The 20,658-nt window shown below is 39.3% G+C and overlaps 2 protein-coding genes across 2 annotated transcripts; both read right to left on the bottom strand.

Moving 5' to 3' along the window:
* Positions 1-266: 266 nt before the first annotated feature.
* LOC141714829 (serine/threonine-protein phosphatase PP1 isozyme 3-like) lies at positions 267-10,077 on the bottom strand. Its single transcript, XM_074518324.1, has 4 exons — positions 9,628-10,077; positions 8,793-8,859; positions 531-1,090; positions 267-455 (listed from the first exon to the last, which is right to left on the bottom strand). The coding sequence occupies exons 1-4, from the start codon at positions 10,075-10,077 to the stop codon at positions 267-269; spliced, it is 1,266 nt and encodes a 421-aa protein (XP_074374425.1).
* A 4,891-nt stretch (positions 10,078-14,968) lies between these two features.
* LOC141714828 (uncharacterized) lies at positions 14,969-15,515 on the bottom strand. The gene is made up of 2 exons (XM_074518323.1): positions 15,339-15,515; positions 14,969-15,286 (listed from the first exon to the last, which is right to left on the bottom strand). Exons 1-2 carry the CDS (start codon positions 15,513-15,515, stop codon positions 14,969-14,971), a joined length of 495 nt encoding a protein of 164 aa, XP_074374424.1.
* Positions 15,516-20,658: the final 5,143 nt, after the last annotated feature.

Here is a 20,658-nt window from a genome sequence, read left to right as displayed (position 1 = left end):
GAAGCAAAGCAAACACTACAAGAAGTGACAAATAAACTAAGTTAATAATAGTAGCAGGTCTTGCCAATTGTGGTAGTTGCAATACATTGAAGTTCAAATCATACTTAATAATCTAACTTGTTTTATAGTTTAAGATATGAATAGTACTTCTTTATAAGTTTAAAAGGTGAACCAGTCTAACCAACAAGGTCTAAACTACCACAAACCTGCTAATGGCAAATTGGAAATATACCCAGAAAGGAAAGGCAAGAAAAAGTATATACTAGTCACATTTTTGTGGACATTAAAAAATTATTCTTTTTTCCAGTTGGCTTCAGTACTTGGAAAGAGCACATCAAATTTCCATCAACGCTCATCATTGCACCAGCATTATCAAATTCACCGCAATAGTTGGGAGCGGAAAATATGGTAACAAGCTGTCTTTCAGCAAAGAATTCATAACCATCCTCCACAACCTGCACAAGCATAACGTCAAGTCATCAACTCCGGTGCAAATTAATTGTTGAAAAAGAGAAAATTATTGGTTTTACCTGATGAGCACGACAAACAAGGTCCAAGTCATGCTTCGCTAAGAACTCTGACATTTTATCAGGGCCAAAGGTGAATGATACTCCTCTATCATTCAATCCCCATCCCTTGACATCATTACTGGGATCTGACCAAAGTAAATCACAGAGTAAACCTGTGTCAGGTATAGCAGTTGGACGTGGCAGGTTTTTGATCTGATCCAAATTGTTAAGATCAGGGGACAGACCACCATACATGCACAATATCTTGTCATCAACAACAGCAGCCACAGGAAGACAGTTGAAACAGTCAGTAAAGGTTTTCCATAGTTTAACATTGAATCGGCGCTTAAATTCATCATAAAATATATATATTCTATTGATAGAGGCGCATTCATGGTTTCCCCAAAGAAGAAAAAAGTTATCTGAATACTTAATTTTATAAGCAAGCAAGAGCCATATCGTTTCTAAACTTTGTTTTCCACGGTCCACATAATCCCCTAAAAACAGATAATTTGATTGAGGAGGAAAGCCACCATATTCAAAGAGTCGTAACAAATCACTATACTGCCCATGGATGTCACCTGAAATGTAAACGAGTGTACATTATATATTTTTAGCAAGCACAAATCTTAGTATTAAGTGAACCATAACAGTCTTGTGTAGCAGAAAATTTAAAGAAATATAAACAAAAAAGCCAGACATTGAAGTGTAAAGTGTAAATAACTTCACCTTTTATCCAAATCAAAGGTACAAGCCTTAAATTGCACATATTACATATAACATTTTTACAGTTATTGCTACAATTCAATTTGATGTTGTAGAGCTAAATCAAGAGATGAAATCTATAACAAGCACCAAGCACCAAATCAAAACATTTAAAACCTAATCATATCCATAATAAAATAATAGATCAACATTTATAACGAGCAAAATAAGATAAACAACACTAAATCAAATCACAAATCACAACTAAAGCAAAAAAAATGAGGATTGAAGTTAAAAAATACCATGTAATCAGTAGAGATGAAAGGATCGTTAACTTTACATAATTTACAAAAATAAAAAAAAACAAAAATACAAATGAACAACCAAAAACACCCAAATTACCTAAAGCTCTAAATCTTTTTCTCAGATTAGGTCCTGTATATAACAAGAAGAAAAGTATTAGCAACAAGTTTAGACACTAAATTAATAAAAAAAAATAAGGGTTTCGAATTAGAAAAAACCCCAAATTACAAAATTAGGGTTTTGAATTCAAAAATCCTCAACTTTTAAAACTGGTCTTCATACAGAGAAGACCAGTTCGATTCAAGTAGATACAACACTTACCGAAGTAGAGAGGTTAACTGAAAGAGGCTTAACGGAGAGATTGGGAGCGGAGAGAGGTTCAGAGAGAGAGAGATAGAGGTTCCAGAGACAGGTTCGAGACAGAGAGGTTCGAGAGAGAGAGAGAGGTTCGAGAGATTATGATGGTGAGATGATGGCCGGAGTTCAGAGAGATTGTGAGGGGAGAGAGGATTGATCGAGAGAGAGAGGTTCGAAAGAGAGAGGGAGGTTCGAGAGAGAGAGAGGGAGGTTCGAGAGAGTGAGAGAGATTGTTTTTTAGTTTTTAGTTTTGATTTTTTAGTTTTTTGTTTTGATTTTGTATCTGAAGATTAATTTGGGGGGAACCAAAATTTGGTTAAGGGGGGAGAATTTTGGGATGGGGGGGGGGAATTTAGAACTAAAACTGAATGAAAATTTGACTAAGGGGGAAAGAAAAGGTGGGCGTGAAATTATTTTTTTTTTTAGTGAATTTTAGACATCGGTTTAATTATAACCGATGTCTACAAAGAACAAAGACATCACAAAAACACGGGGTGATGTCAATATTTCTTTTAACATCAGTGGCAAAGTTAACCGATGTCTAATGTGTGATGTCTATTGACATTATTCTTGTAGTGTAAGGGTTGTTATGTGTTCATCATTTACAGATTTACTATATTCGTTATGTCTTCTGCACTATCACTCCGCAGTATACTAGATGCTCACAAGTTGACTGGTCCTAATTTTGCTGACTGGCTTCGAAACTTGAGAATTGTTCTCAGGGTTGAGAAGCTGGAATATGTGCTTGACTCACCTAAGCCTACTGAACCTACTAGCGATGCACATAATGATGAACATATTGTGTATCATAAGTGGATAGATGATGCAAATGTTATTCAATGCATCATGCTAGCTTCCATGAACATTGAGCTACAGAAGCATCATGAGCATATGGATGCTCACACTATCCTTATGCATCTACAAGAGTTGTATGATGTGGCAGGGAGGACAGCTCGATATGAGATATCGAAGGAGCTGTTCGGTTGTAGGATGTCTGAGGGATCATCTGTGAATGACCATAAACTTAAGATGATCAATTTGATTAAACATCTTGGACAACTTGGTTTTGCCATGGATGGGGAGCTGAGCCAAGACTTGGTCTTGCAATCACTTCCGGGTTCGTTCTCACAGTTTGTTGAGAACTTTCACATGAATAAGCTAGATGTCAGCCTTCCTGAACTCCACAACATGTTGAAGACTACGGAATCGAATTTTCCCCCTAAGAAGAGTTCTATTATTCTAATTGGTGAAGGTTCCAATCCTAAGAAAAGGAAGAAGAACCCTTCCAAGAAGAAGAAAGTAGGTGAGAAAAATCCGGTTCCACCAAAAGTTGAAGACCCCAAGAGCAAAGCTGTTCGCTTTCACTGTAACAAGGTGGGGCACTGGAAGAGGAACTGCAAGGTTTACCTTGCAGAATTGAAGAAGAAGAAGGGTAGTGAGACTACCGCTTCTGATTCAGGTATGTTCATGATCGAAGTTAATATGTCACTAAGTCAAATTTCTACTTGGGTATTAGATACCGCCTGTGGTTCTCATATTTGCAATTCATTGCAGGGACTAAAGGGAAGTAGGACTCTTGAAGAAGATGAGGTGATTCTACGTATGGGCAATGGAGCAAGGATTGCCGCCATATCTATAGGATCATTTAGTTTATATATGCCTACGGGCAAGACTATTATTTTGAATAATTGTTATTACGTTCCCTCTATTGTGAGGAATATTGTTTCTATTCCTATGTTGGATTTGGATGGTTTTTCATTTATTATTAAGAATAATGAATGTTCTATTCTTAGAGATAATGTTCTTTATGGACGTGATACTTTAAATAATGGTCTGTATGTATGTGACGTAGAGCATAATTTACTTCAGATTGAACAAACTAATAAAAGAAAAAGGGATGATGAAAATCTCACTTTCTTGTGGCACTGCAGACTTGGTCATATTAGTGAAAATAGACTGTGGACATTGCATAAGGAAGGGTTACTTGACCCCTTTGATTTTGAATCATATCCTACAAGCGAGTCTTGTCTATTGGGTAAAATGACCAAATCTCCATTTAGTGGACATGGAGAGAGGGCTGCAGATTTGCTAGGATTGGTACACACAGATGTATGTGGACCAATGTCTACGCAAGCCATGGGTGGATTTTCATATTTCATTACTTTCATAGATGATTGATCTAGATTCAGATATGTGTATTTGATGAAACACAAGTCTGAAGCCTTTGAAAAGTTCAAAGAATATAAGCATGAAGTGGAGAAACAAACCAAACATAGTATTATAACTCTTCGATCAGATCGAGGTGGTGAATACATGAATGGAGAGTTTCTAGATTATCTCAAAGAAAATGGTACAGTCTCCCAGTGGACTCCTCCATATACTCCACAGTTGAATGGGGTATCTGAAAGGAGAAATTGAACTTTGTTAGACATGGTTCGGTCCATGATGAGCTATGCGAATCTTCCAGTATTCCTATGGGGTTATGCATTGGAAACCTCAGCATATTTACTAAATAAGGTGCCTTCTAAATTTGTTCCTCAGACTCCATATGAGATAGGGAAAGAAAGGAAACTGAGTCTTAAACACGTTAAGATTTGGGGATGTCCAGCTTATGTCAAGAAAGTTGACCCAGATAAGCTGGAATCTCGATCCGTAAAATGTAATTTTGTGGGATATCCTAAAGAGACTTTAGGGTATTACTTTTACACCGATCATCGGGTGTTTATCTCCAGACATGCTACCTTATTGGAAAAGCAGTTTATCCTTGAAGGAAATAGTGGGAGCAAAATTGAACTTGATGAAGTTCAAGAAGCACAAACTACTACGGATCAAGTGGAAACACCTATTCAGACTGAACAACCTTCTGTGGAACAGCCCATTCGTAGGTCAGGGAGAGTGTCTCGCCAACCTGAGAGGTATTATGGCCTTGTCATTGAGAATGACAATGAGTTGTCAATCATTGATGATGACGACCATGTGACCTATAATGAGGCTATGAGTAGTGTTGACTCAGAGAAATGGCATAGTGCCATGAAATCCGAAATGGAATCTATGTATACCAACCAAGTATGGACTCTGGTTGAGGCGCCTGAAGGTGTTAAGCCTATTGGGTGCAAGTGGGTATACAAAAGAAAGATTGGAGCAGATGGCCAGGTGGAGACCTATAAGGCCAGGCTTGTGGCAAACGGATTCAAACAAAGGCAATGAATTGACTTTGATGAAACTTTTTCACCTATAGCCCTGTTAAAATCAATTCGTAATTTGCTTGCGATTGTTGCTTACTACGACTATGAGATCTGGCAAATGGACGTGAAAACGACCTTCCTCAATGGGGAACTTGAAGAGGAAGTGTATATGACACAGCCAGAGGGTTTTCTTTCCAAGGGAAATGAACACCTAGTGTGTAAGCTGCTGTGAACCATATATGGTTTAAGGCAAGCTTCTCGTAGATGGAACATCCATTTTGATGAGACAATCAAAGAGTTTGGTTTTATCAAAAACATAGATGAACCATGTGTCTACAAGAAGGTTAGTGGGAGTGCGGTAACATTCCTTGTATTGTATGTGGATGGCATACTTCTTATAGGAAATGATATACCGATGCTGCAATCAGTCAAAGTATGGCTATCGAAGAACTTCACCATGAAGGACTTGGGAGAAGCATCCTACATTCTTGGTATGAAGATCTATAGAGATAGATCTAGAAGAATGATAGATCCTACCCAGGGTATATACATCCAGAAAGTGCTTAAAAGGTTTAGCATGGAAAACTCCAAAAGAGGTCTCATACCGATGAGCCATGGAGTGTCCCTTTCCGGAAAGATGTCTCCCAAGACACCTGAGGAAAGGGAGCGTATGAGTAAGATTCCTTATGCTTCAGCAATAGGATCTATCATGTACGCGATGTTGTGTACCAGGCCTGATGTTGCTTATTCAATTAGTGTGACGAGCAGATATCAGTCCAATCCAGGTGAAGACCACTGGAAAGCAGTGAAGAACATCCTTAAGTACTTGCGAAGGACTAAGGACATTTTTCTTGTTTTTGGTGGTGAATATTAGTTGAAAATAGAGGGTTATACTGACTCTAGTTTTCAATCAGAAAGTGATGATAGCAAATCCATGTCACAGTACGTGTTTACTCTGAATGGTGGTACGATTAGTTAGAAGAGTTCCAAACAGTCTATAACGGCTGACTCCACAACGGAAGCAGAATATATAGCTGCAAGTGAGGCTGCAAAAGAAGCCGTTTGGATGAGGAAATTTTTCTCTGAGTGCCAAGGAACCTAGGTCTCATAAAAATTTCAAACATGTCCTGCGACGCTTTCATCTGATTAGGGAGATTTTTAAAAGAGGAGATGTCAACGTCGAGAGAGTTGACACACATAACAACATAGCAGACCCTTTAACAAAGCCACTTTCTCAAAGTCACTTTGATCGTCATAAAGACAAGATGGGTATTAGATACCAAAGTGATTGGCTTTAGTACAAGTGGGAGATTGAAAGAGATGTATCCTAAGTCCAATCATGTATGATGATTTAGGAATAACTTTTATGTAATTTGTTTTGATTTCATTGATATTAATAAAAGACTTGTTTTGGTTTTATTGCGGGCTTTATCTATTTAAGTGTTTAAATAAGATATACCATAGTTTAGAGTAAAGCTTTTTATGGATTATGATGAGATCATAATAATGAGACCTAAAAGATGATAACTCTGAACTTAAATATTTCTTGGTCGAAGGATTACTAACTGGTAATTAGTAATCCGCAAAGATCGGTACATACTATGCTTGCTTCATTATGAAGGATGTCTGTTCTCATAGACATTTGTGTGGTGACATTATAGCTAGTATGTAGGTGCTTATTATAGAATAAGTTCACTGAACATGACTCACATAGCTGAACAACTGATGGAGTTCACTCACGTGTCAGCAGTTGTTCACATAGTGATAGCTGTACAAGTATCCTTAGACTTGAGGTCATCATAGTCATCTTGTGTACACTGAACTATGCTTTGGTTTAGTTCTTAGTCTCCAGGGACAATTATAAGGGCTCTACTGGGTATAGGAATTTGTACACGAAGATAGTGTATGATCAATAAAGGATCTACCCCTTCCAGTGAAGGAAGAGAATGTTCAATGCTGATCCAGTTATGCTAGTTCAGGAATCTCTGGCCAGAGTGAATGAAATTAGAAAGGAGTTTCTAATTTACATTAATTAGAACATATTGAATCGGAAAATATATGATTGAATAAGATAGGCTTGACACAAGTTCCATGCCTTGTATTTAATCGTGACATTGCAGGGAAGAAGGAATTGATTGTACGGTAACTATTCACTGAATGGGTTCTTGGTATTCTAGGTAGTGAATGCGTATTATCCGGATAGTCGCGATATGCTGAGAAGTATCCCTCACGATGTAGAATAAATATGATTAATTAATTAATCATATTTAATGAATTAGAGAATTTATATAAATAATGATAAAATAGTTTTATTATTATTTATTTCTACTACCGGCTTAATATTGAACCTACAGGGTCACACCATAAAAGAGAATGATTTAATGGTGGAGAAATTAATTAATAATGGCTAATAATTATTTATTCATGTAATAAATAATTAATTGGGAAATTTAATAATTGATTAAATGAGATTTAATTCATTATAAATTAATTAAGAAAAGGTTATTAATATTATTAATTAAGAATTTAATTTTTGGAAATTAAATCAAGTGAGAGAATTATTTCTAAAGTGTTTAGAAAAGGGATTAATAATTAAAAGGTGTTTTAATTATTAGTTAATAGGTTAATAAAAATAAAGGGTTAATAATAATAATATTTTATGGGAAAATTTTCAGCTGAAAATTTTGCCTATAAATATACTATTATAAACCCTTATTTTGCCTCAACCCTAAAAAGTTAAGCACACCCTAATTCTCCCACCCCTTCCTCCTCCATTACATTGATCTCTTGGTGGATACCGGTGGAGTGCTTCACACTTGAGGAGCAGCTGCTAAGGATCTCCGCTATTCGTTCTTGGATCGCTTTTAATGGTTAGAAATCGATCACATATAATTTAATCACGATTTGTATGCCTTTATTTGGATTTTATATCAAGAAAATTGTTTTACCATGCTTCTGTGATGAATAAAATCCTTTACCTGCCTTCCTTGAGGCCTCAGGATCTGGCCTTAACAGGACCAAGGATTTTGACGGGAGTGCCAGGACTCCTTTCGAGCCCGGTTGGGGTATTTCTTCCAATGACTCAATTTTCGGCAACCCGACCCTTGCTCTCGAGTGGTCGAAAAACTGCATCATTCCTCCCGGCCTATTATTCGTCTCTACTGGCGAGAAACTCCTTGAGGCTGAGATGTTGGGAGCTCAAGCCCTCTATCATGTATGTTTCTCCTTGTGTAAATTCTCGTTTAAGTTCTCTTTTTTTTAGAACTTGGAAAATATTCTATGGATCACTCCTTGGGGGCTCGGCCCTTCTTAATTAAACTCATGTTTTCTTTGTCAGACCAATGCCTATTTCGCAGCGTCCTCTACTCAAGATGTGAAAATGAGAGGTGCCTACAACGCATTACAAGCTTCCATAAAGCAGATGACTATTTCCTCAGGGGAATGGGATTCTAGGGCCCATAAGGTGGAGGACAAGCTCGCCATCATGGAGAAGAAGTATGCTAGCTCGGAAGAGAAGAGGAAGAAGGAATGGAAGGACCTCGAGGCTGCTTATCATAGATCCACTAGGTTCACTACAATGATAGATGAACACGATGATGAGATGCGCCCTATTAACATGGCAATAGGATGGAATAGGGGAGTCAAAGATGCCCAAGGCGCATGGACGGATGTAGTTGATCCAAGCCTTTTATCTTGCCCCTGGCAGATGCCTGTTATGGACTTATCTGAGCACCCTTCCGGATCGGTGCGCTCGACTCCTCGTATGAGGTCCAAGTCGAGCTCCAGCCACTCGGATTCCTCTGATGAGTGAAGGAAGTGGCCTTGCATGGCTTTGAGTGCCATATATGGCTTTTGATTTTTAGACCTTGTTTATTTGAACTTTTATTGGTTTATAACCTACCGGTCCTTCGGGACTTTAACTTATGATCCTTCGGGATTTTGTATCTATGCACTATGTTTAATTTTATTTCATACTTGTCTTTTATTTTCGGCATTTGGTCCTTCGGGACTTGCATTCTTTTGATGCTCGTACTTAAATAAATTGGTAGACAAGATGATAGAAATAAACTTGCATACATAGATAATGTCTCTCAGAAATGGGTTCAACCCTTACATAAGATGGTTTCGTCGACCTTATTTATAAGATTAATACTAAGTACTAGGAACATGTAGTAAATGTCCTAAACATAATACACCTTCAGGTTCGAAGCATGCCAAGTGCGAGGCACTTCATTACCATTCAGGGTCTCTAACTTGTAGGATCCTCGTCCCAGTATCGTCCTGACCTTATAAGGCCCTTCCCAGTTGGGGGCTAGCTTTCCTCTCTCCCCTACTCCTGATGCCTCAATATGCCTCAGAACAAAATCTCCCTATTAAAAGAACCTTTCTTTAACCCATTTATTGTAATAGAGGGCGGCTCTTCGTTGATTCTCTGCATTGCGGGCATTGGCTTCATTCCTGATCTCGTCAATGAGATCGAGAGCGAGCTTCATGCCTTCTTCGTTTTTCTATGGTTCATAAACTTCGATCCTAGGGGATCCATGAGTGATCTCAAGGGGCACCAGTACCTCGGCTCCGTAAGCCAGCATGAATGGGGTAGCTTCAGTTGTCACTTTGCAGGTGGTTCGATATGCCCATAGTATAGGCGGAAGCTCATCCACCAAAATGTTTCTCGAGCGTTCAACCCTCTTCTTAAGTCTATTAAGGATGATTCTGTTAGCAACCTCCGCTTGCCTGTTTGCCTGAGGATGTGCAACGGAGGTGAAGCGAAGTTCTATGTTGTTATCGTCGCAGTACTCTCTGTACTCTACATAATCAAATTGTTTCCCATTATCCGTGACAAGGATGTGTGGGTATCCATATTGATATATCACATTCTCCCAGAAGAATTGGGTAATTTGCTTGGTGGTTATCTTGGCTAGTGCCTTAGCCTCAATCCACTTTGTAAAGTAGTCTATGGCCACCACAATGAACTTCCTCTGTCCCGATGCCATAGGAAATGGACCAAGTATGTCCATCCCCCATATTACAAAAGGGATGGGTGTGCTGATTGACATGAGCCTCTCTGGGGGCTGTCATACTATCGGAGCATGCCTCTAGCATCTGTCACATCTCTTCACATAAGCCTTTGCATCGGCTGACATAGTTGGCCAATAGAACCCTAACCGAGTTATCTTATGAGCGAGGGCCCTGCCCCCCAAGTGTTGTCCACAAATCCCTTCACGGGCTTCTTTAAGTTCCTCCTCTGCTTCAAGAGGTCTCAAGCATTTCAAGTACGGAATAACAAAGAACCTTTTGTAAAGAAAGCCTTTAATCAACGAGTATCATAACGCTCTAACTGACAGCTTGCGTGCCTCCTAGGCATCGTCGGGGAGCCACCCAGTTTCTAAGTGGGTCTTGATCGGATCTATCCAACAGCTAGCCACACCAACCGGTGCTATCAGATTTATGACATGAATAGTAGGGGTCTTCAAGACCTGGAATTAAATACTTCTCGGATAGTTCTCAATTTTAGACGAGGCGAACTGAGACAAGGCATCCGCCATAGTGTTCTCCTCTCTCGGAACATGTTTTGCGTACCATTCATCGAACTGAGTCAGTATTCCCTTTACGACTCTCAGGTACTTGGCCATAGTATCATCCTTGGCCTCAAACTCTCCATTAACTTGAGCAACTATAAGTCTTGAGTCTCTGCAGACCTTCAGGTTTTTGGCCCTCACGGCTGTAACACCCCCAAATCCGGGGTCGGGGATCCGGGTTGTCACGAGTTCCATTTCCCTTAATAACACCCAATCTTAATAAACAATCAACTACTCTGTACGGTGACCCCACAATAAACACACACACCACAAGTTATAGTCTCAGAGATGAATATCCAAAAAATAAAACGAGTCATTTTATTCCAAAATTATATGCCATTACACCTTAAAAGGGGTTTCTGAATAGATTTACATTTCTTTGCCATTATTACAATTGATAAAGATACAAAAGTCTGGTACATCGAAAGTTGAAAGCCTAGCCTATTGGTAGTTCCTACCTCAGCTACAGCGACATCAACGCCTATAGGAAACTGCAGAACGTTTCCTATCCGCTCATGAATTGGGAGCTTGGTCCTGTTCATCTTTTCTATCTGTTGTTGTGTGATGAAAGAAGAAAGCAAGGGTGAGCAACAAGCCCACCAAAATAATATGTATAATGATTAACTGTATATGAGCATTCTCATAGTACTCATGAAAGTCTTGGTCAAGAAGAAATGAACTAAGTTTGATATCTTAACGCGACCAAGTCGCAAAATATTCAGTATATATGTATATATATACTTTTCAAAATCTTGGAAGTCCTCTTCCATGCATAATATACACAGAGTTCCAGTTTATAACTGTATAAAAATATCGTTGCAAGGTGATCTCATATATCTAACCTTGTCTCAACGTTTTTGTGAAAATCTTTGTCATGCATAAGATAATCATTAACCAGATATAAGTTGAAAAGATGAAGTTACAAGATACTCCAATATACTTATATCTTTTCGGAATACTACTTGAACTACCACCGTTCAAGGTTTAATTAGTTTCAAAAGTTCATCACATAGATGAGACTACAAGACAAGATTTGAATAGATTCAATCTTTGAAATATTATTATAAATAATGAAGTTACGAGATACTTCATAAAGTCCCGATATATATATACACCTATATATATACATTTCATACACTCCTTTAAAAACCTCTGTTATGAAAATTATAAATAGAGTTGCAATATCCAATGAATTTGGAAAGGAGAAAACCATGGCATAAACCTGATATCTTGCTGATCAGACAAAGATACCAATAAGTAACCTTTTCTACTAGTAGATGGATGAATCCCCCACCGGTCATAATCCTGGCCACATAAGGACCTTGTGCTGGACCGCCACCCGGCCTCTTACGCGTTGATGGACTGCCACCCAGCCACTTACACTTTGATAGACCGTACCCCGGCCTGTCGCTTATGCCGACTTAATTAGATGGGCTTACTTCCCGAACATTGGGCAAGTAATCAAATTGTTTTCTCAAAACAGCAACCTCGTTGCGAATGTAAAATACACCACAGAGCCGGATCCCTCAGATTTTGAGCGAGTATTTAAATCCCCTTCGAAAGGAGGATCTTAAATATAAAAATGAGTTTTGGGATCCACCCTAACTTTTAAAAATCATTTTGAAGACTCGAAAATATTTTTTAAGAATATTTGGAGTAATGCTGATTTAATGAAATAAATCAGTCCCGATATATTTGAAAATATCTGAATATTATTATTTAAATAATATTCCCATAAGGATAACCCTTATAAAAAAATAATTGAAGTAGAAGTTTTAAAACTCATACTTGAAATGAATAATAAATAACCAAAGATATACTTATGCGAAAGTACGATCTTTATTTGAATAATCGAAAATAAGTTTGATTATCGAAACATTATTCTTTAATAAAATAAAGAATATTAATTAGTAAATAATCGGAGTCATAAGTCCTCGAATGAATATTCAAATAATATTCATTAAATAGAATAAACAGAGTCATAAGTCCTCGAATGAATATTCAAATAATATTCAATAAATAGAATAAACAGAGTCATAAGTCCTCGAATGAATATTCAGAATAATATTCATTAAATAAAATAAAGTTATCGAATAAACCTTATTTGATTAATAGTTTTGAAAACTATATCAATATATATATATATATATATATATATATACTCGGGAACATCGACTCCCGGTTTAGAAAAATGTTCACCTTTGGGTCCCCTATACTAAGGGTATACGCAATTACTGCTTATCTCTAGCATAGGTATTATGCAACTATAAGCATTTGAATCAACAATTAGATATCAAGATTACGAAACAAGCATGCATATATACCATATCAACATGCTCCAATATATCGCAAGATTTTCTAATAACAATCATGCACTTATCACAAGATAATGCATATACATATATACATCACAACAACAGTATAACGGGTAGAAAACTTGCCTGAGCGACTGGGGTGGTAAAAGTCCTGGGATGAGTCTGGTAACCTATAAACAACAACATAATCCGTAATTAAACCACGCCCGCTTAAGAAACTAGACTTTAACCATTTAGAGCCCTAACGTTCGCTTTTGCGCTTAACGATTCACTTAAGTCGCTCGAGTACCTTCGGCTCTACCATTTTTAATAAATTAACCATTAAGAGTTTTAAGGCGATTCTTTTGCGAGTACCTTACCAACTTCCTAATACACTTAACATAATTGTTTCATACCCCAATTAGTCATTTAAAGTCCTTAAACAAGGTTTCAAAGTAAGGCGAGGGGTAATGGTTCGGTCGCAAAGCGCCGTTACTTAAAACGGTCATTTCTCCTAAACCGTACATCGGATTCAAGCGTACCACATATAAAAACGAATCTCATAACATGAACTATCTAATAATGGCAATGGTCAAAACATAACAGTGAGTTCTCGGGTCCTGATGTTATAAACAAAACAGTCTAGGATAAATCGGGCATTACGACGGCTATGTTTACGCGATTACCAATTTTCTCACTACACCAAAACCTCACCAAACAACCCCCAATCATTAACACATAAAAACCTCAACTAAATAATACTATACCAGTCCTTATTCTACAGATTCTTCATCTCAACCAACCACAATCAAGTTCTATTAACTATAATAAGATTCATTCACCAAATCACTCCAAATTCAAATCAAACTACTAATAATCAAAGACCATGCTTCTCATTTAGAAAACTAACCATCAAACTCACTAATAATCAAATTAAAGGCTAGGTTTGAAGTTTATACCTTCCTTGGGAGGTGTTAAGTTGCTAGTAAGCCTTAGGGAGCCTCCTACAAGCTTGATCTTTCCAAAGAAATCAAGAACACAAAGTTAGGCTTTGAAGTTTCTAAAAGTCCGATTTAAAGAACTGTAAAAATCAGGGTCTTATCTTGCTTATTTGGAAGAGACTTGTGAACAAGAGTTTTATGCCATCTCAATACCTTTCCAACGAGCTATAGAACACAACATTTGAGTGAGTATTGAAGGAGATATGGCAGTTTGAAGTTGCTGGGTTTGTTTTAGCCGAGAGCTTTCTTCTTGATATGGGAAAGTCAACTTTCAATTTGTATTTGTGTTATGATATTTGTTGGTTGGTTGCTTCCTTTTGTCTTGGAAATAAATTAAATTTTTACCATGGTGAAAAATGTGTGGCTCACAATCAACCAACCAATCCTTCCCACTTGTCATGCTTAGGTCATCAAGCTTAAGTCATCTTGTTACACTTGTCTTCTTCTTGTTGGTGTGATGACATCATCATCCACTAACCTTTTTGATTAACCCCTAATTACTTGGCTAATGACCGCTTATCTGTTATATGGTTCGCTTAACTTTCGTTCTCGTTTATCATTTGAGGGATCATACCCGGGATCTTATTACTTGGATTCCCCTAAACCTTTCTCAATATTTTATATTCCTTTTTATGATCCTCTCTTAAAATCCTTGAATTTAAATCATTTTTATCACGTTACCTTATACTCAATTCTTTCCATACCTGGTGGATCTCCGGGAAAAATCAAAGTGTTCGGAATTGGATTCTGACGATCTTTACATACACTTATATACCATATAGAGTACTAATAAAATCTCAGAATATCAATAACAGAACCCCTACATAGTGTGGCATGAAAAGTTTTCTTATTCAGCATAATCTGCAAAATCAATATTCATAAGGGTTTCAAAAATTTCCAAAAATTGGGTTATTACAACGGCTCTTGCCAAGCCTAAGCCAGCTATCAATGCTTCATATTCTGCTTTGTTGTTCGTAGTTGGGAAGTCCAACTTCAAAGCATACTCAATCATAAACCCATCAGGGCTTTGCAAGACTAGGCCTGTACCACTAGATTTTTTTTGGACGCTCCGTCAAAATGGAGAACCCAATACTCTTTTACGGTTGTTTCTTCATCCTTCTCCTTCTGTCCTTCTTTTGGGGTTACTATCTCCTGCCCTCCGACATCTTGGTCGTTGATGGTGCATTCGACCACAAAGTCTTCTAAGGCCTGAGCCTTGATGGCCATTTGAGGCTTATACTTGATATCAAACTCTCCTAACTCAATTTCCCACTTGATGAGCCTTCCACTGGCCTTCGGGCTATGAAGAATATTCCTCAAGGGTTGGTCCGTCAGGAATTTGATCTTGGGAGCCTAGAAATATGGTCTTAACTTTCTCGAGGTTGTAATGAGAGCAAGTGTAAACTTCTCCGTGGTGGAGTAATTCAACTCTGCTCTGTGGAGCACCTTGCTCACAGATAGGCTTCTGGAGCTTCTGCTCTTCCTTCACGAGGACTGCACTCACGGCTTGTTCAAATACAGCGAGGTACAAGTAAAGAATGTCCTCCGGACTTGGTTTAGCCAACAATGGGGCTTCAGTCATGTATTTCTTCAGCTGTTCAAAGGCCTCTTGGCTCTTGGTTGTCCATTCAAAGTCCTTCACCTTCTTAAGGGTTTTGAAAAAGGGCAGGCATTTGTCTCCAGACTTGGAGATGAACCTCCCTAGAGCTGTAATTCTTCCTGTCAGCTTCTGAACGTCCTTGATAGAGCGTGGTGGATCCATGTCTAGGATGGCTTTGATCTTGTCGGGATTGGCCTCTATCCCCCTCTTAGAGACCATGTGACCCAAAAATTTTCCAGACCCAATGCCGAAAGCACACTTGGCTGGGTTTAACATCAACTTGTGGTGCCTTAGCACTTCAAATGCCTCTCTGAGGTGACTAATATGATCGGCCTTGCTTAGGCTTTTTACTAACATGTCATCGACATAGACCTCCATGGTCTTCCCAATTAGATGGGCAAATATCTTGTTTACCAGTCTTTGGTAAGTAGCTTCTGCATTCTTAAGTCCAAAAGCCATCACAAGATAACATAATACACCAAAGTCAGTTATGAAAGATACCTTGGGGTGTCATCCTTATGCATTCTGATTTGATTGTAACCACTGAAGCCATCCATGAAGCTTAGCATCTCGTGTCCAGCAGTGGCATCGATCAGGGTATCAATCCTTGGTAGTGGGTAACAGTCCTTGGGACAAGCATCATTCAAGTCAGTGAAGTCAATGTACATCCTCATTTTCCATTGGCCTTCTTGACCATTACACGGTTAGCCAACCATTCAAGGAATTGCACTTCCTCAATAAATACAGCTTTTAAAAGTTTCTCGACCTCCTGTTTAATGGCTATCAGCCTATTAGGGGCGTAGGTTCTCTTCTTTTTCTTTACAGCCTTCCGAGTTGGATCAACGTTCAACCTATGAGTTATAAGGTTTGGGTCAATCCCAGGCATATCAGCTGCTGTCCAAGCAAATATATCATTGTTTTCCTGGAGGAAAGTTGCCATTCGACCCTTCAAGGGCTTATCCAGAGATGCCCCCATGTACGTGACCTTCTCCGGGTCTAAGGGGTCTAAAGTAATTGGGATCAAGTCCTCGGCTGGCTTTCCTCACAGTTCAGTCATTTTCTCGGACATCCATGTCTTCTATGGGAGGACCTGCCCCCTGTTCCTTTAGGCCTAAGCGCTGCAACATAACAACTGCGGGCCATCTTCTGATCTCCCCTTGCTTCTCCAACACCATTTCTAGTTGGGAACTTCAGTACCATGTGGTAGTTAGAGGGCACAACATTAAAAGCACGAATCCCTATTCTACCCATGATAGCATTGTAAGTAGAGGCTGCCTTAACAACCTGAAAGTTCAACATCTGCGTGGCCTCTCTGGGCTCTTCCCCTATAGTTACAGGAAGTTGTATTGCTTCTTCGACTTTTCATTCCATATGGTTAAACCTGTAGATGGGTACGTCGGACGGAGTTAGCTGAGAATCATTGTAGCCCATCTTTATGAATGTGTCATGGAACAGAATATCCACTGAAGCTCCATTTTCCACTAGGACCCATATTACAGGATAATTTCCAATTATCGGAGTGATAACTAGAGGATCATTCTGAGGAAATTTTAAACCTTCAAGGTCTAGGTCACCAAATTCAAGCGTCATCTCTGACTTAGAATGCTTAGACGGCTCCCCAACTATGCTCATCACTTCTCTTGCATAAGCCTTTCGGGAGTTCCTTGTAGTACCAGCTGTTGTAGGTCCTCCTGAGATCATATTGATTATTGGCCCTCAGGGCTGTTGGTTGCGATCTCTGTCGTTACCCCTTCTATCATCATCTCTTGGATAATTATCTCTCTTTTGGCCTCCGGACTCTTCACCCTTGGTGAAACATCCAAACTTTCCCCTTCGTATCAGATACTCAATCTCATCCTTAAGTTGCCTACAATCGTCAGTATCATGACCGACATCCTTGTGAAACCTGTAGTACTGACTTTTGTCTCTCTTCTCGGGGTCTCCCCTTAGTGGCTTCGGCCATTTGAAGTCCTTATCCTTCTCAATTTTCATAAGGATTTGGCTCCTCGGAGTATTCAACCTTGCATATTCAGTGAACCTTGGTTGCTGATTCTTCTTAGAAGAGGAGGATTCAGAGTTTTTTCCAATTCATGGATACTTGTCCTTGGCATCATACTCCTGATCCGTCTTCCGCTTCTTGTTCCCAGTAGGTTCGTTACTCACAGCTATCTTCTTCATACTTTCCTCCACCTTAATATATTTCCTAGCTCTATCCTGGAGCTGCAGCATGCTTTCGGGAGGGCGCTTAGCCAAGGACATCTTAAAGAACTCGTCTCTAATCCCCTGCTGTAGGGCTATCATAGCTACTTTATCATCAAGATCAAGGACCTTCAAAGCCTCCTTCGTAAATCGATTCAGATACTCTCTCCGGGACTCCTTTGCTCCTTGGACTATACCCATGAGAGGTGATGAGCTCTTCTCGTGCACTCTGTCACTTATGAATTGCTTGATAAAAGCTTGAATCAAGTCCTTAAAAGATCCAATAGGGTTTGGGGGCAGACGGCTATACCACCTTTGAGCCATGCCTAATAAGGTTTGAGGGAAGGCCCGACACTTAATAGCGTCATTCATGGGTTGTAACAACAGGGCGTTAGAGAACATCCTAACATAATTAGTGGGGTCGCCAGTACCATCGTATGCTTTGATGGTGGGCATCTTGAACTTCCTTGAGATACGAGCATTCATTATCTCATCAGTGAATGATGGGTTTGGATCATCAGGATCACCTAGGGGCATAAGATCACTTGGATCAGCCCTTGGGGCAGCTGCCCTTCTTGGCATTGGACCATCTATGTCTATGATTGGAGGAGGATTTCTCCGCCTTGGAACAAGTGGGGGTCTTGGGGCCAGATGTGTCTCTAGGTCTCGCTTCAACCTTTGGATCTCTGCTTCATGAGCCCTGATCCTCTCTTGAACATCTTGGGGATTCATCTCTTGAGTGCTCCTAGAGCATTGTTCAGTGTCAGCCATCGGCTCCTTGCCAGCACGCCTTCTTCTTGGAGCAACATCGTCATCCGATGACTCAGAGTCTCTTTCAGTTAAGGCCCAGAGAATTCTTGATCTTCCGGAATAGGAGCCAAGCAACGTATGTATTGGGGCGTCCGCCCTTATGCTTCACTCTTACCAGGGTGTCCACTCCCTCCAACTTCCGGGTATAGAGGCATCCCGTAAGGGGGGTTAGTAGTCATAATTGTCGGAGTACTCATACCTAAGGGGTTGAGGGTTCACAGGTGCATGAAACTGCTGAAGTTGGGGGTTCGTCCCTTGAGGAGCCGGGAGATTCGTCCCTTGTGGTTGAGCCTCAGTTGCCCCTACTAGGGTTCCTTCTTGGGTGGGGGCATAAGTTAAGTGTGGTAGTACTTCTACTGCTGATGTGATTGTTCGCGATGGGACATGAGTGTCTGTCCCACTAGTATTTTTGCTCCGTATGTTCACTATGGTTGTTGTAAGTTTCCCATAGATGGCGCCAAATATTGTGGAATAAAAACCTGAGTACTTTAGTATTTAATGCTAGGGTTGGTGAGCTTCGAGCTTTAATGGTTACTCTTGCGTTCGGGACTATCAATCCTTGCAAGATGCCTACGTATCTCTGTGTTGTAGAGAATCAAGCCAAAAATGTAGTTCTAGATTGAGGGGTAGAGCCCTTTATATAGAGGTGAGTCTAGGGTTGGACTTTTGTTAGGAGACTTGGTGGACAAGTCTCCAACTTAGATGGTGATTCAGAGTCCTCTTGGGGAAGAAGATCCAGAACCTTCTATGTAGGACTTCGAGTCCGTTTAGAACACACATATCTCTACTCTTTCAGCCCTATTGGGCCTAGTCCGTGAACAACTCAGGTTCGTGGACTTGGATGACCTCTGCTGGTGGGCCTTGGTTGTTTGGGTCGTTATAGGCCTATTACGAAGCTTTGGACCAGACATTCTGCTATGAAACTTGGACCAGACAGGTCTGTACTGGACTTTTCGGATAAGAAGCCCAAGTGTAATTAATGTGACATTTAATGTGTCTTTAAGATGTATTTTTTATCCACATCAGATAGGTAGAAATTATCATGATTAAAACAGTTCCAAAGGGCGCCAGCTTTAACTTTTATTAGTTTTGGTTTTTTACCGGTAGACTTGAAATGAGTTTTATTTGGAAGTTTGAAGAGTTTCTTTAAGGAGGTTTGTTTTGCTGTGATAGGAATTTTGAGTGGAGAATTGGTTGTAGGTTTGTATAGGTACTTAGGCTTTGAGGTTTGGATGTTATGAATTTGTGTTTGGCTAGGTGTTTATGTTGTGGTTGGAAATTTTTTGGATATTTGGGTTACTAGTGTTTTCTTCGAGACTTTTCCACCCTTTCTATCTCCCTTCTTTCCTTCATCCTTTCCCTTCTTATTACTATCATTGCTACCCTTAGCATCCTTATGACTCCCACTACCTTTACTTGGATAACTTAGATTTGAGCCAAAAGATTGATGCTCATCTTTCTTTTGCTCATCATCATCCAAGTCATCATCTTTTTCATTGATTTGGGTCCTTGGTAGCATTGTTTCTGCATTCTTCAAGTATCCAGCAAAAATCTTTATCATCTCAACATCTTCATTTGTCTTGTTTTTCATTGTTTTCAGCTCAGTCTCTATAGTCATCATCAACTTCTTGTTACCCATGACACAGTGTTTTCGTAATTGGAAGTGTTTGCATCTTCTAGTGTTGGGGTAAATGTAGGCCACTCATTTACTTGGTTGTAGGTAGGCTTCAGAGAAAGCTCCCATTTGACTATTCTTTAGTTCTTAAAGCAAGAGAGTGTCCTCTGGATTCAGCACCTTTACTTTATTGATGAAGATGTCCAGTTCTGAGTCTCTTCTTGATTGTAGAAATGAGAGAGAGATCTGCATGCACATGTCAACACCTAAATCATTTACATTCACCACAATTCTCTTTTATTTGTAGTTGTGTCTTGTAACCAACACCACTCTCAGGAAATTGACATTATTGTTCACAACCTTTTTATAGGTGAAGTGATTCAAGTTGAGTGAGACTCTCAGACCTTCAAGAAAATCAGCAAACTCCTTGTCAAGATAAGGTCCTTCAGCTGCCATCTTCAGTCTTTCAATCCCAATATCATCTTCAACTTGGCTTGATTT

Source organism: Apium graveolens, chromosome 3 (genome assembly GCF_009905375.1).
Source record: "Apium graveolens cultivar Ventura chromosome 3, ASM990537v1, whole genome shotgun sequence".
NCBI lineage: Eukaryota > Viridiplantae > Streptophyta > Magnoliopsida > Apiales > Apiaceae > Apium > Apium graveolens.
The sequence above is the reverse complement of the archived record's forward strand: the minus strand, read 5'-3'. Positions and strand labels throughout refer to the sequence as shown.

Coding starts and splice junctions, on each gene's coding strand:
- LOC141714829 (XM_074518324.1), bottom strand. CDS start 10,077: ATGGACATACTTGGTCCATTTCCTATGGCATCGGGACAGAGGAAGTTC. Junction 8,860..9,627: donor TGCTGGCTTACGGAGCCGAG/GTACTGGTGCCC, acceptor TTCACTCATCAG/AGGAATCCGAGTGGCTGGAG. Junction 1,091..8,792: donor GAGCGCACCGATCCGGAAGG/GTGCTCAGATAA, acceptor TTTACATTTCAG/GTGACATCCATGGGCAGTAT.
- LOC141714828 (XM_074518323.1), bottom strand. CDS start 15,515: ATGACTGAAGCCCCATTGTTGGCTAAACCAAGTCCGGAGGACATTCTT. Junction 15,287..15,338: donor AATTACTCCACCACGGAGAA/GTTTACACTTGC, acceptor CCATATTTCTAG/GCTCCCAAGATCAAATTCCT.